The 19,905-nt window shown below is 40.0% G+C and overlaps 1 protein-coding gene across 1 annotated transcript in view; it reads left to right on the top strand.

Annotated features, from left to right (window-relative positions):
- The window catches only part of prss12 (serine protease 12), a 20,397-nt gene extending 492 nt beyond the window's left edge, over positions 1-19,905 (top strand). Inside the window, exons 2-13 of the mRNA XM_086082676.1 lie at positions 1,331-1,469; positions 2,511-2,683; positions 2,760-2,910; positions 3,022-3,200; positions 4,384-4,525; positions 4,608-4,828; positions 8,378-8,519; positions 10,299-10,504; positions 11,080-11,158; positions 11,530-11,652; positions 16,844-17,139; positions 18,871-19,905. Of these exons, the coding sequence (XP_085938802.1) occupies positions 1,331-1,469; positions 2,511-2,683; positions 2,760-2,910; positions 3,022-3,200; positions 4,384-4,525; positions 4,608-4,828; positions 8,378-8,519; positions 10,299-10,504; positions 11,080-11,158; positions 11,530-11,652; positions 16,844-17,139; positions 18,871-19,232 (2,213 nt within the window). The 3' untranslated portion in view covers positions 19,233-19,905. The remainder of the gene's footprint in view (positions 1-1,330; positions 1,470-2,510; positions 2,684-2,759; positions 2,911-3,021; positions 3,201-4,383; positions 4,526-4,607; positions 4,829-8,377; positions 8,520-10,298; positions 10,505-11,079; positions 11,159-11,529; positions 11,653-16,843; positions 17,140-18,870) is intronic.

Raw genomic sequence — 19,905 nt, 5'->3', positions numbered from 1 at the left:
GAAACACATCACTTGCAAAAAAACAGCGTAGTATCTCCTTTAAAATTTATTAGCTTTCATGCAGTGTTCTCATGCAATTACTATTATGTTTTCAAAGTCGTTTGACATGCTGGGCAATAAAAATAGGGCTTTGGCATGCACTTTGCAATCACGTTTATTGTATTATTAAACCAACCCACTTCAGAATCTCCTTATGTTGACCTACTTTGACACAATGGGTCTACACAATATAATTCAACAATATGGTTTTCAAATACAACAAAAAGTCTGCTACGGCACTAAAATGATGCCTTTACAAAAAATAAAGCAACACACTAGAGGTAGCTATATATTCTCACAAATGGTTCAACATATTCAATAGTGCAAGAGTACTTAATGAAGTGTGTGCTTCATTAAAAAGTGAATCTAGAAATGGCAGTAATTTAGTAAATATTGCTGCATGCATTAAGTACTGATCATGTCTTATCAATTAATTTTAATCCATGCGTGCTCACCAGGTAAGCAGCAGTCAAATGTTGCTGTAGCTTGTTGTCCGAGTCCTTAAAAGTTTAATACATTCGTAGCAGTTTTGTAATTATTAAGTAAATTCACACGATCAACAAAAATATGCATCTTCTACAATGTGAATGTAAAAAGTCAAAACATATTCATCAATGACATGTTTAACAACATTCGATTCAATTGGATTATATCATCTTTCGTCCTTAAAAATCACTTTATCTGTCTTTGTTTCTTTGAATTGAGCATCGATGATGCGGTTAAACCCGTTGTTTAATGATGTTGTTTGATGAACTGTAGTGAAGTATGATACATAACTTTTTTGGTGCATCATCTTAAATGGGAAGTCAACTTCACGTTTTTTTTTCAATATCAAAAGGCGACCATTTTGCCACGTGCTGTCGAGTGAAAATTACATCACAGTTGCTCAGGGCTCAGGTACCAACCAATCACGGCTCAGCTTCAGGAAACAAATGAGCTGTGATTGGTCCTTGCCTTAGCCCTGAGCAATATTGATGTCATCCTCAAATGACAGCAAGTGGCAAAATGGCCGCCCCCTGAGATGGATAAAAACGGCTGGATTCACTCATATTTCACAAATGTAATATTAATCAGAGTGTCATGTTCAGACTAGTGAGGTCACCTATAACATATTATTGTCAAGAAATGTTTAAGGTTGACTTCCACTTTAATCACGCCAGATTTAACCACACATGAAAGTAATACTGTAGTGTCTGTCGTCATTTCTCACAGCTTTCCTTTGCTCATAAAGTGAGTTATTTTTCATTGTTTTGATGATAAAACCATGGGCTCCCCTGCTCTGCTTGCCAAGGTTCAGTGCGTCTGCAAGGGGGCCGCTCCAAACTGGATGGCAGGGTGGAGGTCTACCTGGGTGGAGCGTGGGCGTCCGTGTGCAGCGTCGACTGGCGGGATGAAGACGCTGCAGTTGTGTGCAGGCAGCTGGGCAAGGGGTGAGTATGCGCACGTGCATACATTCCCATTCGGACATGTGTGCTCATCAGCGGTGACTCATTTGGATTAGTGTCCACCAGATTTCTTCCATTTATATGTAATACAGAGCAGGATGTTATGTTTACTGTTCTCTCTTGGTCGCATAACGTTGTCAGCCCCTAGTTTAATCAGGCTGTAATTTTTATATATTTTTTCGAATGAAATGACCATTATAATATTTTATTGTCCCGCTATTTTTGTTTGACATAAAAAAAACACTTATTTGTGCAACACGCCTACATATGGGATGCAGGTGCGCCATAAAAATTCACAATGCTACGCTGTCTTCAACTATCTGACAGATGATGAGCGCATGATCGGAAATTATGGCAAGGTTTAAGAATTTCACAAGGGCCTTGCACGCCGGTCTTCTTTTTGTCAGTGACCTTTAAATTCCAAACCTCCATTCCCTGGAGGTATTGAAATACCTTTAGCGCTCCACTTATTTACCTTGTTACCACCACTCCTGCTCCTCAGTCTCTTGCTCTGATCTCAGCCTGCTGCTTTCCTAACCTGTACTTACATTTGCTTTCACCGCTAAATAAATCATAGAATGTAACACTTTAAGTTGTGGAACTTAAAAAAAAAAGGGTCACAAACACATTTGGTGTCATGACTTCAGGGTCCGCGCTGCACACTTCCATCTGTTGACACTAAAAACCCGCTCTGGCACGCACGCTTGCATTTTCATGCAAGAGGCAAAAAGGAGAGAGCACAAATGTCAGCCATATGTCTGGCAGAATGGCCGCTGATGGGCGTCACATGACCGGTTATTGGACACTGCAGGGTGCAAAAGTGCTTACGGTATATTTGCTGGGGAATGGCAGATCATGAACTTGCACGTGGCTAAAGGGCATTGCAAGCAGCTTTGAAAGGCTCGCAACCAGATTTGCAATAGGATTTCAAGGAAACGGTTAACAAGCAGAAACTTTAACCTTAATGCAATGCTCACTTCTATTCAATAGCCTGGATTTATAATTTGAGCCCCGATTCCCCTCCAGCCTCTCAGGCCGTGCTCATACGCTTCCTCTGTCTCGTCCGAGCATGGCTAAGCTCCACTGGCGGGCTGTCCACTGCCAGGGAGATGAACCTGATCTGCTTCAGTGTCCCAAAACCATGTGGAATGGAGGAGAGTGCTCTATGACTGCAGCTGTGACCTGCACTAAGCAGCACGGTAGGTCAGGTTTTGATTGATTTGATACATTTCTTCTGACAGAAGATGTTGAGTTGTACGTTTGCGTCTTCATCAGATGCAGTGATGCTCCCTATACGGCTGGTAGGAGGCCGGTCGGTGTCTGAGGGCACGGTTGAGGTGTTCCATGCGGGTCAGTGGGGCTCCATATGTGATGACCAGTGGGACGATAGCGATGCAGAGGTGGTATGTCGACAGTTGGGGCTGAGGTGAAGGCACACCCTTTTAATATTGCTTGCTCCTCATCAACCAAAAGCATCCAGACAGAAAGTCTAGTATGTATTACAATACTTCCTCTACACTTTCTTTATTCCGCTTAGTGGTGTAGCACGGGCATGGGGCCAAGCCCATTATGGAAAGAGCTCCGGCCGTGTGTGGCTGGATGAGGTGAAATGCACAGGAAATGAACTCACTGTGGAGCAGTGCCCGAAAAGTGCTTGGGGAGAGCACAACTGCCTCCATTCCGAGGATGCCGGCGTGTCTTGCAGTCCTCTGTCAGGTACGTCAAGTTTAGGGCTGGCAAGGTATCGATTCTAATTTCCTCAATCAATTAAATTTCGGTTTGCAAGAGTTCAGTCTAGTTCGATTCAATACAAAATAAAAAATCCCCAATTTGATTCGATTCACTTCAATTGAGTTTGATATTGATTAATTATGGAACATCAATTCTTCTTAAATATCAAGGAACATGATAAAATCATCACAAACATTAAATTCCAAATACAATTTCGCAGAGTCAGTAATTGGTTAAATAATGTAGTTTATGAATGAAAGTAACACCTGTTATAATCACTTAAGTGTTACACAAACAGTGACATCAGCAAGGATGTGATAGAAATATTTTCATAATTTTAATCTAATAATTGTAAATATAAATTAAAAATATTCTGAATTGTCTTAAAGTGAAATAAGTCACGTCTGTCATAAATATAATAAAATACTTATATTCATGTGAACTGTAAGATACAAAAAAATTGGCCTTTAAAATTCTATTTTCTTATGAATTTATAGGAAAAAGTTATTTTAAAATAATCCGTTCATGGTTTTATGAACCAATATCATTCTCAAAAAGGAAACTTGATTTAATATCGTTATTCAGTTTTTTTTTAACCCAGCCCGACTCAAGCTACCTGCATTATTATAAATTAGTGGTGTTTTTATTGGAAAAAAAGAGGGCGACACCAACTCTTTAGCTATTTCTAATGCTAAGTAAGCATTTACACTTTATTAGTCAAGTCAAGTTTATTCATATAGCCCTTAATCACACAAGCGTCTCAAAGGGCTTCACATGCCCACAGTTGACAAATATCAACGACATCCCCTAATCGAGAAAAAGAGGGCAAGAAAAAAAAAAACAACAGGCAAAAAAAGAGAAACCTTGAGAAGGGACCCCGCAAATGTGGTAATCCCCCTTCCAGGATGATCAGGCTGCAATGGATGCCGAATGGGCAAAAATTTACATAGTTTGTGATACTAAACATTATTAACTAGAATAGTGCGAAAGTCTATTGAAGAAATTGAAGCACAGCAAGAAGACGTCAGGAAAGTGGGTCCTCATCCAAATCCAGTCCGGATGTTAGGATGTTTTAAATTGGGGGACGTATTATACACTTCCAAGACATAATATTTTTACCACCTTGTGTCATTTCCTTGTTGTCAATATCTGTGTTTTATCTCCACAGATGGAACTATTAGGTTAGTGGGCGGGACTGGGAGCTCTGAGGGACGCCTCGAGGTCTTCTACCATGGACAGTGGGGAACAGTGTGTGATGATGGCTGGACAGACTCAAACACTCAAGTGGTGTGCCGGCAACTCGGTTACAGGTGATATTAAATAATGCCTTGGACATATCCAGAATCTATCATTTCCTCATGCTGCATTATGACGCGTGTGCGGACCGTGCAGGTTCGGCCAAACTCTGGTCCCTGAAGGATTGGACATCACGCCGGTCCCTCGCTTCGGGGTTGCGTCTGGTCCTATTCTTTTGGATGACGTGAGCTGCACAGGCAAAGAGCCCAGCCTGTTGCTCTGCAAGCGGGAGGAGTGGCTCCGTCATGACTGCACACACCATGAAGATGTCAACATCGCATGCAAGGCAGAACGCCTTGGAGACGGGCTTCCGACTAGTAAGACGCAATCTTATCTGACAGTGACATGTCAGATAGAAGGGTGCATACTGAAAATATGCAATATGTCATAATATGCGCACAGGGTCACTTTTGCCTTAAGGGAGGTTTAGTCTACTGTACTGTCAGTTTTGTTGGTCATTTTGTTGTTTAGTAAAGTATTACACGGAGTTAGCTATGGGAAGTTGAGCTACAGCCATGCAGACCTCAACGTGTCATAAAATTAGAATGAACAATTTAAACCACTGATGATCATTCTCATTACAGTGTAAAATTATTTTAAAATCCTGAAACCTTCTAACTGCTGACCCTTCTGATTCTCTTTCAATGTGGTTTTAATAAATACTAAATGGTTTGTGGTTTTAATAAATACTAAACACTATCAAGGGTCACTCTCGGGTCCCTGGTAATTTTAGATGACCAACCACGACTTCTATTTTCATCCTCATATGTGTTATGATGATTTATTGTTGTAGTTATGGTGCTTTTATTCTTAGTGGTTAATACATTCACTATTGAGCCTGATCCTGATGTGTATAACACACATATTCCACAGCAGCCAGGCATAAGAAACAAAAGTCTTCATTTATACCAATTTCCTCTGTCTACTATGTAATAGAGAGTTTGTAAGATCTCTGTCAAACTCAACCTGCACTCATTTAAAATCTCATTTGAGAAAATCCTAAATCCCTCAAGTGGTGGATGGTGATGTCATGCCAGATTTTACAGGGAAGTCTCTTGATTAGCCTGCCCTGCAGTAACAACTGGATGGATTGTAAATGTACCTGCTGGCCTAAATGTAAGACCCTTGCTTGTGACCAAGTAAGCTTTCGTGGGTCCACATATTGCCAATTTAAGTCTAAAAAGCGCTCCTCACATCTCCCTGTAAAAACAGTCGGGTAAAAAATAACCCAAGTTGGGTCAACAAGGGATCAACTAATTTTTGGGGTTATTCAAATTAACCCCAAAAAAGTGGGGTTAAACAAATAACCCACAATATAACCCAAAAATCGGGTTGCTTTTTGGGTTATTAATGTAATTTTCCCAACTTTTCCCCCCCAATTCAATTAGGTTATTCAATTTACCCCAAAAAATTGGGTCAAATAAATAACCTTAAAAAAAAGACAGAATAAATAAATAAATAAATCAACTTGGTTGCTTTGTTGGTTATTATATAATTTTACCCAATGTTTTGGATTAAATAACTCAAAAAGTTGGGTCGGTCCATTTTCAACCAAATTCAGTCGGGTTATTAAAACACAGTACAGTAACCCAAAAAGTTGTTATTTATTTATTATTATTTTAATTTCATAACTTTACTAATTTCATTTAATAACTCAAAAAGTTGCATTGGTCCATTTCTGACGCAATTTAAAAAATTTTTTTTTTTTATCCCGACCGTTTTTAGAGTGCTTTTTGCAAAAGCCCCCACAGCGTCACTCTTGGCAAAAAGTAGGAGGAAGGGTCTGGAACGTGAGCACCATTAATCCAGTTCATATCAATGGCCTCTGGTATTAAAGCAAAATTGTTTTCATGGGTTCAGTTCTGTTGCTTCCGCTATTGTTGAATGTAACATACAGCAAACTATGCGATAAGTCTGTTGAACATCACAGCAAAGAACACATGAGAGACTTTTCTTTGGTGAGAGATCACACAGTGGAGACAGAAATAGCTGTTTCACATGCTGCGGGTTTATTGATACAGCTTAGGTAGCTTTGGCAAGAGCCTGAGGAACATTCTCGGCCGCTAAAGAATTATGTAATTACTGCAAAGCATTTGTGAGTTTCCTTGTGTGGATTTGTGAGTGTTTATCTGTGGAACCTTCCCCCATTGCAGATTGGTTTGTGTTGATTTTGGAAAGGACAGACAATGTAGACAAAACAGGCATGGGTTTGAACTTGCCTTGTGTGATTTTGGTTTCTCTTTTGTCAGAGAGCATCACGCTAAGGTCATGATGGTAGTGCATAGATGTGGTAAGAATTAGGACAAAGGTAACAAACCTTCCACTACCACCGTCATAAACGTTTACTTGGCAAGAAGCCTGAGTTGGTAAGTAGGCGGCCACATTGGACCCCAGCTCACCCACTATGTCAGAGTTCACCAATTCCGGTTCTCCTGCAGGTTTTCGATGTTTCCGCCTACCAGCACACCTGATAATAAAGATCAGGATCGTTATCAGGCATGACCGAAATTGATGAACCCTGCACTATGTGTTAAATGATCTCACGCAAGCAATCAGGAAAGAAAAACAAGTGGAATGAATGCATGTGGAACCAAGCGGATCACTCGTAGATGCTCGTAATTAAATAATTCTTATCGTTCACGTTCAGCATGAAACACGAGGTGCATTCAACTTGCGCAGTAGGACATTCCAATCAAGCTACGAAAGGTGACATACATCAAGAAATTTATACTGTCCGGCTTAAATAATCTTTGGTACCCTAAAACTTTTGTATAGTATTGGATATATATACATATATATATATATACATATATATATATATATATATATATATATATATATATATATATATATATATATATATATATATATATATATATATATATATATATATATATATATATATATCCAATACTGTAACAATGTAAGCAGTTTTTTCTTCAATTGTAAAATGTTCAAACTTTTTATTTTAGCAAAAGTATACTAGTAAGTAGTGTCCTCATAGTAGGTGTTAAATAATTTTTTTTAATAAAAATAAAATACAATTTTAAGTTGTTTAGGTGTGAGCTATTATTCCACTGTTTTTGCTACAATATTTTACCGTATAGTCTCAAAGTTAAAATGTTGGTATTGTGACGATAGTAATGGAGGCTCTTTCTTTAGATTAGGCTGTTTGGGAGAATTACTTGTTTTGCTCTTTTCTCAATCTACCTTTTGGATCGCTGCAGCCAGGTCAAAGATTTTTTCAAAACTCAAGTTTATTACATGTAAAAACATGTGACAGCATTGGGTTTGGCTGACGTGATGAGAGCAGGCTTTCCCAGATGTCGAAAACACGGAAGGAGCAGAAACACTTCCATGGAAAGAGACTTGAGTAAACACAAGAAACAACAATAATAATAAAAAAAAACCACAATAGATGATACATTTGATGATATTTGAAGACAATGATGTGGGTGTAAACCTGCAATCCTAACGCAGACGTCCTGGAGTAACAAGCATGTTTTGACAGACAATTTTAAAAACAAAAAACGAAAAACAAAACACATAGGTTTAAGTGGGGTGATCTGCAGGATAGCAGGAAATACAGGTGTTGCAGCTGTTTCCTTCGTTGCAAACATGAGTGTACATGCTCGTATGTTTGTGTTTTTTTTTCTAGACTTGTGGCCTCTCAGAAGCATAGATCATTAACTAAATAGGGATTCAATCACTGCCAGGACAGTGTCTAAGTATGGTCAGTCTAAATTATGTGTATGTGTGACCTCATTCAACCCCTTTGGGCTCTGATGTTGAGGATGTTACAAATAGAGTTATAGGAGTGGGCGTTCGTAACTTCAGTGTTTCATGTGTGTCTTTGTGTTATCCAGGTGTCCCAGTAAGGCTCGTGGGAGGAGAAAGCCCTAGAGAAGGGCGGGTGGAGATCTATCTGTCTGGTCAGTGGGGGACGGTGTGTGATGACGGATGGACTGATCGGGATGCTGAAGTTGTGTGTCGACAGATGGGATACAGGTATGTGAACAGATGTAGGTGGCGAAAGATGTAGAGGTTTTGTAGTTACTGGTAATAAATGCTAAATGGAGTGCACTTTTATAGTGCTTAAACTACACCATACTGTGCCCAAAAGCCTCACATTGACCCATTCGCACGCACATTCTTACATCTGCTGCCTTGCCATGTCCGCTGGCGGCAAATTATGGTTTATTGTCTTGCCCGAGGACACTTGGACTGCGGACAGTTGGAGCTTTGGTCACTGGATGAGCCACTCTGTCGACTGAGCTACAGTCACCACCATAGCATAGCTAATTTGTATGCTGAAGCAATTAGCTAATCATCAAAATAGTTCAAGACAAGTGAGCAAAAGTAATGGAACATGTGACTGATCGTATTTCTAGTTGCTCAGCTGCTGCCTTTTAGATTGATTGCTTTAACGTTGCATGGCGCTTGCTTCTGGTTTTGGGTTTCACCTGTGAAAACTGCATTTGCTGTTAAGCAAAAAATGAAGACCAGAGAGCTAATACCTTTGGAGGGTCCATCAAAACTGATCATCGCAGTCATCATTTTTGATACTGCTCTTGTATTTGAGCTAATGGTACGTAAAGTTGTGGCCTTCTAAGATTCTGCTGTAAAGTGAAAGGAAACTCTTCTGTGAGTTCTTGCAGTTATGTATGTTACTATGCTCACGCTTAAATGAATCCAGATCATCATCTCTGCTTGCAGAATCCATCATCACGTCTTGGACTTGGCAACTGTCTCACTCACATCCCGTCTTTTTCCTTTGCTTTTCATCTCTTCATGTCACACAGTATCTACTGTTTCCACTTAATAACTCATCACGCTCAAACTGAGCTTTTTGTTAAACAACAATGACTAATGTCAACTGTTGATACGATATGAATGTCTTATCCAATAGTTTTACTGTCATTTCTTCACTTTTATATGGCTTAGCTGTTCATCATTTTTGAAAACCAAAATAAACAACCTCTTAGGGGAGCAGATTGTGCTAAGTGACGGGCTATCTCATCCACTCTGTGTCCTATTACCACATCCCTCTGAGAGACTGTCCCCTTTTCCATAACAAGTAATTGGGAGGGAATGTTGTCATACGGACACAAAGCCGTCTTCGCTCCCCGGCAACACATGGCTTGCCGCTTTCTTCCTACACGTGTGTGTAGGTTGAAAGCCACATCTGGAGAGCATAAGCATGAGAGCGCCGTGGAGCGTGCTGGAGACAGAAACGGCCAAGCAAGGATCATCATTCTGTCTGAAGCAGGGTGTGGTGAAAAGTCGTTAAATACACAACACTTCCCCTGTGGCTCGACGGTTCTCTTGGGGAGATAAAGCAAAAATGTATACAATTTATACACAGCCTCATCTTTGACCCAAATTGACCCAGATGACACATACTGGGATTATTCTGTCGCACTGAGTCATAGTGATACACCGAGGAGCCTTTGCATCGTATTTTTACACTTGAACTGAGATTTCAATATGCTTGTATATAAACATTTAATTCATTTTTTAAATGGCAGAAATAGTGCCATTTTTTTGTACAATTATGTCCATGTGTAAGTAATTCAATTGTGACTTCTCGATCAGTCCACACAAATAAAATGACTTTCTAATTTTCTTTCGTCGGTAGAGGAAGGGAGTGTGCACGCCGGCAGAGGGTGGTTGGGCAAGAAAATCCCTGCAGCCCGCCAGGCCTATAAAGTACTAGGAGAAACTTGCGCTGCTGATAAATGATAATAAGGCAGAAAACACGCTCAACTTGTAATTTGTCCTCTCCAGCGGGCTGGCCAAGGCCCGTGTGATGGCGTATTTCGGCGAGGGCACGGGACCCATCCACGTGGACAACGTGAAGTGCAGCGGCGACGAGCGCTCCATCGCCGACTGCATCAAGCAGGCGCCCGGCACGCACAACTGTCGTCATAGCGAGGACGCCGGCGTTATCTGCGACTATGGTGAACTCCAGCCTGGCCACAAAGAGGTCGAAGGTGAGTCAGTTAGTACGGTGTGTTGTGTTGATCTTTTCTTAATGCTTTTTGATAGCAATTTGAGCACTCTGCGATTCATCGGTTGCATGTGAACTGAGTCTGCACAGCACTGTACTGAGAAACTAATGAGCCAAGATAAATCATGGTGGTATTTTTAGCATGGCCCCTTTCAGTGTGTGTAAATATGACCAGATGGTGAAATGGACCTTTTCTATGTTACTGCTTCACCCTGTCTATCACACACGGGGACAGACTCATATTCCTGTTTGTTTCCTGCACATTACACTACCTGTGGACACTTGCATATCCTGTAGTAAGTCAACACCCTCTGGGGGATGTTTTGTCTCTGAAAAAGGACCTAACATCTGTATATACAGTAAGTGATCATTTTCCTTGTATCGCCCAAACTACTGTTCGTCATAAAAAAAAAAGGATGAATTTCAAGTCTTAAAAAGGAAAAATGATTAATAAAAGCAACATCCGAGCCTGAATTTATGGTTTAGCAACCACCGTCCGCCGTGCCAGACTTTCTCACACATGCTGATAGATTAACATCTCTCTTCTGTCTCAATCAGCTCCTGTCAATCAGATTTGCGGGCTGCGGCTCATACATACTCGGCAGCGTCGAATTATCGGAGGAGAGAACTCTCTAAGGTGAGGCCGCAGTGTGATACAAGAGATTTTAAAAAGGGCACACAGAACAAGATATGGGTTATGGATCACCAAAATAATACAATTGCAACTACTTCTCTGAAGTGGAGCAACATAATATAATTAAGATTTTACCTGATTTTAAGTGAGGAAGAATGCAAGCAGTAGAATCCGCTAGCTTGGTCCTAACTGAAAATACTTAGATTCAAATATAAACTTCTAAACACTTCCTGTTTGTGTTCATGTGCAATAATTAATAATAATTAAGCATGTCATTTCAAATCAAGTTGTTCCTTATCAATTTCACTCAATTGACTGATGTGAACATTTGCAGCCACTCTATGTACGTTGGTGTGTTTACAATTGTGTCTTAGGAGCGGCTGGCCGTGGCAGGCTGCAATACGTTTGCGGGGGTCCCGAGGCGACGGGAGGCTGGTGTGCGGAGCGACTCTGATTGACACCTGTTGGGTCCTCACATCAGCACACTGCTTCAAGAAGTAAGAGCACACATCATATGTATTCATTTATGCACATGCACAAGCATATTGGGGAATGCAGCAACCAGCAAAGGTGACACATTAGGAGTCTCAGATGTTGTAGTAGTTCACTCGCCTGATGGTGCCAGTGTGAATCGTTGTCTGGTTCTATTTGTGCCCTGTGATTAACTGGTGCCCATTCTCGGTTCTATTCTGCTTTTTGCCCAATGTCCGCTGGCTTCAGTTCGCTGTGACCTGAACAGGAAAAGTGGTATATGAAGTCAATTTTGCAGAATTTGTCCCCTTTAAACAGTAAAAGTGGTGACTCGGTGGTAAGGGAAAAGCAGTGCAGTTTTTCTTTGTAATGTGTATTTAAGTATATATTTTTTAGAGCAGTGATCCAGTTGTGAAAGTATTTGTAGTCTCATAATTCTCTTATTCCAATTCATTGAAGGAGAGATGAGTGCATGCAAATGTAAGCATGAGCAAACATTCAAATTGTGTTTTAACTGGGAAGTTTGAAATCACAAATGATTTGTTTTATTTGTGCAATTTGTCACATTGCAGTCAGGAGATAAAATGGAATTTAAAAAAAAGTATTTTAGACAGTTCATAGAGAGTTCTGCAGCTTTCTTGGTAAACAGTCTACCGAAGGGATTTACAGTATGATTTTCCACATAAACACTGAGTAGTGGAAGTTTGGCTTAAACATGAATTTTCCTCAAACTGTGTATTCTGTGAGAATGCTTAATAATACATTTCCTGTAACTGACCACAGGACTTTTTTTTATGTCCAAATGTGAATCAAGATAGACGTAGACTTGGAAGTCCCACAGTGAAGTGATCAGCTGTGGTTTGGTGCTCACCGTAACAGAGACGTATAGCTAATCCATAAACTTCATCTGGTGCACTAATGCACACAGCAGAGAAGCCAGCAGGAAGGAAAAGTGGTGGATTGTGACTGAAGGATACATAAAACCTGCATTTAATAATATACTCCAACCTGTCTTCATTCTAGACCCCACACCAATAACTCCTAACTTTTCCACAATAAGGAGAGGAAGAAGTAACTCAGTCAGTATTTTTCTTCTCTTTACCTTTTCATGAACCATTCACAGAGTCTTTTTACTACTAGGGGTGAAAAAAACAAAACAGAGTATTAACGGTTCCGAAATACATTACTACATGTGAATCAAAGTATTGCGACACCCGCACCTTACAACAGGAAGTAAAATTAGAAGAAAACATGGTGTTGATCTATATCAGACCATGGACTCTCTTTTCGTAGACAGGTGCCCGTGTGCTTGACGTAAAAACTGGCACATCTTCATTTTTGTCAAGTTATCCTGTTTGGGAATTTGGCAGAACGTGTTGCAACTTGCTAGGTGCTCTGGCAGATTGGTGGTGTTTTTTTTTTTTTATTACATGCCCCCGGCGCACCTGACCATTTGGTGAAAGGAAGTAAACTAGAATTTAGACCAGCTAAAAGCAGGTCTAAGTCAAACATAGAAGCACAATCTCAATCAATCAATACACAGCAAAATCGCCAGTGTTAGATTAACACCGAGTGTTAAATCTAACATTAGAAAAGTGTTTATATGTACCACACCAATGAGTGTAAATCTGACACTTTTCAAAGTGTTACTTTTTTCACACTTAACCAGTGTTACTACAACACTGTATGGTGTTAAAACTACACTACACTACACTGGTAAACACTGAGTAGTGTTGAAAGTACTCTACACTAGTGTCAGTTTTAAACATTGAATTCTGCCAAACTAAACTTAACTTTGGTGTTTGAACACTTATGAGCGTGTTGCAATAGTGTCAGTGTTAAAAATGAACTCAAACCACCAAAATAAGAGTAAATGGTACGTCATTTATGTAGCACTTTTCCTGTTTAAGTGGCCCAGGTTACACCCAACATCCATCCTAATTCAAGGACATTTACTCTGACAGTGTAACTTTTTATCCTAATGCTACGTTCAGACCGAACCGAAAATATTGCGACGCTACGCTGGTCTTGCGCGTGTTTGTTTCGCGGGGTTTTCAATGGAATTTGAAGAGGAGGGATTTCCTCTTCGGTAGGTGGTGCTAACTTTATTGTAGCATTGCTAGCTTGCTTCACACTCCGACAATTAAACAAACAAACTTTTACACTACGCTACACGTTCTGCAACCGCTTCCTGTGTTTTGTCTGTGACCTATTTGGTGACGTACACTATATTGACACCAATTGGCTGTCGCTGACGCAATGGCGCCAAAAGTTCAATTCAGCCAACGTCGATGAAATGGGCAAAGTAGCAAAATGCTTACCGGAAACGTCCCAAACGCGCCGTCTGGCACGCAATTGCGCCCCCCCGTGTGAAGTCTATTGACTACAATGCAATCGCGCGCGCCGGAAATGCCTCCCTCACTGTTGGTCTGAACGTAGCTTAACAGTGTTAAAATAACACTGCTTACTGCATATTTGATCGAACACTGGAAATTTCAACACTGACCGATTTGCTGTGTAGTTTCCAAGTGACCACTCCTCAGTGACCAACTTTACATCATCCGCAAGCTGACTTTCTTGCAGTTCCTTTTTCTTTGCATACACCGATCACCTGCATCTGCATGTAGACTTAAACTACGCTTAAACTAAGGGGAGTTTTATGTCTCAAGATAGATACATAGACAGATAGTGTGACTTAAAAAAACAAAAACTTATACACTAAGAATGTCACTTTTCTTGCTTGCTTCTTCATTTTTGACATTGTTGACCAAGATAGGAAATTTCACATGTGACCAATTGCAGCATGAAACCTGGTTGGCACATTCACATCTACTCACCTGCTCTTTGAACATGTGCTCTTTTTTTTTTTTTTTTTTTTTTAAGTATCACTTTCCAGCTTGCATGTCCTGTCGTGTATTACACCACGATTAGTGGTTTGTGCGGCTCTGAAAAAATGACCTGATATCATTTGGCAGCAAGCAGATTATCTCTATTTATATTTTGTGACTGTACAGCTCAGGGCCTGCCAACTGTAACAAAACTCCAGACCATTTTAAACATGGAAAGGTAACTTGGGCATCATGATTACTTGAAAGTTAATATCTACTGTACACCGGACACCAAACACATTAACAGACGGAGGGAGTGTGTGTTTATAAATGTATAAGTATTTAGCTGGTAACCAACTCTTTGTCTCCTCAAATGTCTCCGTTTTCAGATACGCTCAAACATGTGAGCAATAGTGGCTATAGAAACACTTGATCATCTGCACTTTTATTGTTATCATTCTCAAACCTTTTGTGCATGCCTTTTTTGTGTGTTTGTGTTTATGTCTCACTGGCAAGTTGGTCAACAGAGCTCCATTGAAGACGAGTGTTAATGTTAGATGAACGGGCAAGAATAATATGTTAAGAATTTAATAAAGAAGTATCTGCAAGCTCTACTTCATTACGTACATCTGTACTGTCATCTAATAAGATCCCATTTGAAATGAAATTGTGTGTGTGTGTGTGTGTGTGTGTGTGGTCTTGTTTTTGCTACATGGCGGGGCCAATATATCGGGATTTCACAGAGTTGTGAGGTCATTTTACTGGGCCCCACAAGTTTAGACCTCTTTTTGGGGGTCAAGACTTTAGGTTTGAATTGGGTTATGGTTGAGGTTAGGGTAAGGAATAGGGGTAGGCAATCATTTTTGATGGTTGGAGTTAGGGGGAGTCACTAGGAAATGCATTATGTCAACGAAATGGCCCCACAAAGATAGTAAAACAAACCTGTGCGCTTGTGTGTGTGTGTGTGTGCGCGCGCGCTAGCTCTTGATTACACACCGGTAACATTCTTATTCAGAGCACATTCACATCTCATTATTGCTCATAAAATGCATTTCAAATTTTGATTAATTGGATGTTGATGACTTTTTTTCCCCCTCACAGTTTTGATGGAACTGTCATTTGGCAACATCTCCACTAGATAGAGCAACTGCTCTGCACACAAAAAAATTGTCTTGTGCGATATGTTGTAAACATATTTTCATGTGACAGTATTTAATTTTTATGAATTGGGTTGTAATTTGCAGTGTTATAAAATTGCATCACAGCATATAAGTGCATTTGAATAAATTATAATATTGTAGAAAACAAGTGTGAAATGCAGTATTCCAAATTTTTGTTTTTTTTATATAATTTATAAAAATAAAACAAAAGCCCCAAATTCACCATTTTAAGAAATTAGAATATTACCTAAGAAACCATAAAAAAAATAATAATATAGAAATGTCATGGTAATATTATGTTGTTATACTATTTTATTATAAACTATTTTAGTTTTAAACAAAATATTTAATATTTGGTAGAGAAGAAACATGTACCATATTAAGTAAAAATAAATAAATAAATAAATAAATAAATAAATAAATAAATGTAACCTTCTGTTCTTATTTTTTTTAGTAAGTCACAGTGTCCCATCACTGGTGAGCTATTTTTAGAGCAGTGCCGTGGGCCGCTAATGTTGTCCTTGTGGCTAACTAGCACCCGATGGCACCATTATTTTTTACTTTAGGACAATGCACAGTCATCAGAGCAAAAAGGCATCTCTGTTTGCAGTATCTCCCTTGCTCCTTTCTCCCTCCTCCTCCGTTACACGCGGAGAAGGAGAAAAAAAAGTTGATTGAGGCAACTACATTTTAAAAGGAGGATCGTTTACTTATCTCTGCAAGCAGCCAAACATATTGTGCCCTGCTTAGATGTTCCCTCAAAATTACCGTTGATTTGAAACATGGACTTTTTAAAATCACGCTGAACCGGTTATCAGTCCATGGCTAATTGAGATCCAAGTGCACCTATGGATATTTCAATCTTCTCATGTTGCAAAATACACTTCCCAAAAAGTCTGTCTTTACAAAGAAATGTTCTTCTTTTTCGGTGGTATCAATGTAACAATATGTTTATGTTTTCATATACAGTATATTATTGTTTGCAGTGGAGAAGAAGTGCAATCCATCTTAGCTTTTTAAGTACTTTGTTTATATCATTTAGGTTAATGAGGAATCTTCAATATATTACCAAGAGCTCTCATCATCCTGCAGTGTAATTCTACACTCACAATAATACACGTTCTGTATTTTAAAAGAAAACTTTAATAAGGCACTTGGGAATTAGCAGCTTAGTTAAACTCATTCTTTTAGTGCCTCTTATCCCTCTTTTTTTTTTTTTTTGCACACAGGTATGGAAACAGCACCAAGCAGTACAAAGTGAGAGTGGGTGACTATCACTCTCTTGTCCCCGAGGAGTACGAGGAGGAGTACGCCGTCGATCAGATTGTCCCGCATCCGAGTTACCGCTCCCACAGCAACGATTACGACCTGGCCTTGGTTAGGCTGTCGCCGGGGGCCGTGGGCCACACGCCGGCAGAGTGCGTGTCATTCAGCCGTCACGTCCTTCCCGCCTGTCTGCCCCTGAGGAAGGAGAGAGCGCTCAAACAAGCCAGCAACTGTCACATCACCGGCTGGGGTGATACAGGTGAGCGTGCGTGTGCGTGTTGGGGTGAAGGCAGAGTGGCTCTTAGCTGCAAAACAAGCTGACAGCGTGATGTCCCCGTGAAGTGGGGATGCTTCATGCACCTTGAAGAGGATGATACCCAAAACCAATTTGTGTCTCGCTCTGTTGTTGAACAAAGATCCCTGCAAGTATTGTGGGCTCGCATCACCACTCAGTTCGCTATTTACACATTCAAAATGGTGTACCTGTAAATACCTTAGTGGCATTTGCTACACATCTTGTACAAGTACGACACAAGGTGTCTACTGAGTGTTCAAGAGTCTTTTGTCTTATGAAATCCATGACTGCTTGACTCATACGTAAGTGTGTAGTGGGGGGGGGGGGGGGGGTGTTTTACGAGTTGACTTGAGCGGTGACAACACTGACTATTTAAAGTGTCGAATGTACTGAAGGGTGGCGGCTGTTTGACTTAACAACAAGATGTGTGCTTGCATTTGACACCTTCATATCACTCACACGCGCACACACGCACGCGTTTTACACATACGTAGCAGCCCAGGACTTTATTACTGTAACAACCAAGTCATGGAAAAAGACTCGAAACTATGTTGAAACGTTTTTTTTGCTGTTGCTAACTTCTATTTATTTAACATACTGAGAAGGCTGCCGCAAAGAACCTTATCAAATGATCAATATTGTCCGAGTTCAAGTTTGTTTTGGTTCAGTGGTCAAATTGGTGCGTGTTTCTTTTCTGTCCAGCGAGGTTTTCTACTGAAAACTGTCATAGATTGTTCATCGATGTATGTTATTGTTTTTAATCATGTTTTTCATAATAGCACCTGTCTTGTCAAAACAATAATCCTATAACTATACAATAATAGATGATGACGTCATGCAAACTTCACACAGGAAGGCCTAACGTGAGATTCAAACACAGAACCTCTGGACTGTGATGCAAATGTACTAACCACTATTTCATTGTTCAAGTGTCATGTCAACAATCCAATATTTTGACATGCTTGGCTTCAAGCTGAAAATTCATTATTGTTATTATTCTTATTATTCTTATTATTATTATTATTAAATGTTATTTTATTAATTCAAGCTGAAAATTCATTTTTGTTAATTCATTTAATTATTACTATTATTCTTATTGTTATTGTATAACTAAATTTTATTTTATTAATGATCGTTTTATTAAAGTCAACTAATAGTTTGTTAACAGACAAGTACGGTATGTAAATATTTTTTTTTAATGGATATTCAAGTTTAAAGGATCGTTTCAAGCTGACCTGGTGGCAATAATATTGATTGTGACTAGGGAAATGTTCGATACCACTTTTTTTACAGACCCGATACCTATGCAAGTACTCAACTCTTGAGTAGTCACCAATACTGAGTACCAATACCAGTAGTGCTTTTGATACATAAATTTTCCCCCAAAAACAATAACAGATTTTTTAAATAAATAACTATATATTGCAATGTATCATTTTTGTTGCCCTTAAAATTGCATGAAATTAATGACAAATTGCTATTCTTTTAATTTCTAGTTCCCGATTGTTAAATGGCCACAAGAGGGCAGCTGATGCTGGTGTCAGCCGATGTAACGAGTACCGATACTTTGAATTAGTCCTAAAATGTGTAAGGTAGCTGAAGCTAAAAGTCAGATCAGTAGGTGGAATTGGTAGAATTTTCCAGAAGACAAATGTAGGGAAAGCATACAAATCGCATTTCTGAACTTCTCCACAGGCCGCTCGTACTCCAAGACCCTCCAGCAGGCGCCGATCTCTCTCCTCCCCCGCCGCCAGTGCCAGCAGCATTTCCACGGAGCGTTCACCAGCCGCATGCTGTGTGCTGGCAGCGTCCAGCAAGAGAGACGCGTGGACAGTTGCCGCGGCGACAGCGGCGGACCTCTGGTGTGCGAGCGTCCCGGAGGAGGCTGGGTGGTTTACGGGGTCACGTCGTGGGGTCACGCCTGTCGGACGCAGCAGTCGCCCGGCGTCTACACCAAAGTGTCCGCCTTCAGCTCGTGGATACGCAAGGTGATGGCGCATCATGAGGGGAAACCAAGAAGCCGAAAAACACAACTGACCTCTTTGTCCCCAAACTGACGAACGTGATTGGTCAGTTGAGTTGAATGAGGTTCATATAACCCAAAAAAGACAAATGCCGGCCTTTTTGCGCCAAAAAAGCATGTCTATGTCATAAGCACTTATTTATATGGGCTGCATAAGGTTCTTTAATACTCATGTCTTTGCAATATTTTTTCCAAAATGTATTTTTTTAATGTTCTGTATTTTGTCACTAATTTGCATTGTAACATTTCGTGACGTGACTAATAATGTTTAACGGGACCACAGGTATTAAAGCATGTATGTGTGAAGTGATTGCAGGTTTGCACTCAATCGTCTGCGCTTATTGTGCTCGCTCGTTTGACTAAGCGAAACGTCTCATTTCATTCTTTTGGCATTTTAAAATGGTGGTCACATTTTGCAGGTCCGTCACTCGGGCATCAAAAACGTATCAGCGTTTGTCCTGCGAAGGGCCAGACGTGATTTGAAATCAAAGCACATGACAGTTTTTCTACTATTGATTTTTACGTATTGACTTCCTGTTTGTGATCATTTATTGTGCTTGGAGATTTTAAAGACACGGGGACAATCTGATACACTTGAAAAAGACGGATGCTTCTGAATGCTGTCTTCTTATTTTAATGAATGATTTGATTTTGTATGTTTCAATGTACTGTATTGTATTGTTTATTAATAAACTGACTTTTGGAAA

The sequence above is a fragment of the Leptonotus elevatus genome, chromosome 8, assembly GCF_054856555.1.
Source record: "Leptonotus elevatus isolate MCC_2025b chromosome 8, RoL_Lele_1.0, whole genome shotgun sequence".
NCBI lineage: Eukaryota > Metazoa > Chordata > Actinopteri > Syngnathiformes > Syngnathidae > Leptonotus > Leptonotus elevatus.
Note: the sequence above shows the minus strand (reverse complement) of the source record. Positions and strands in the feature narration are given on the sequence as shown.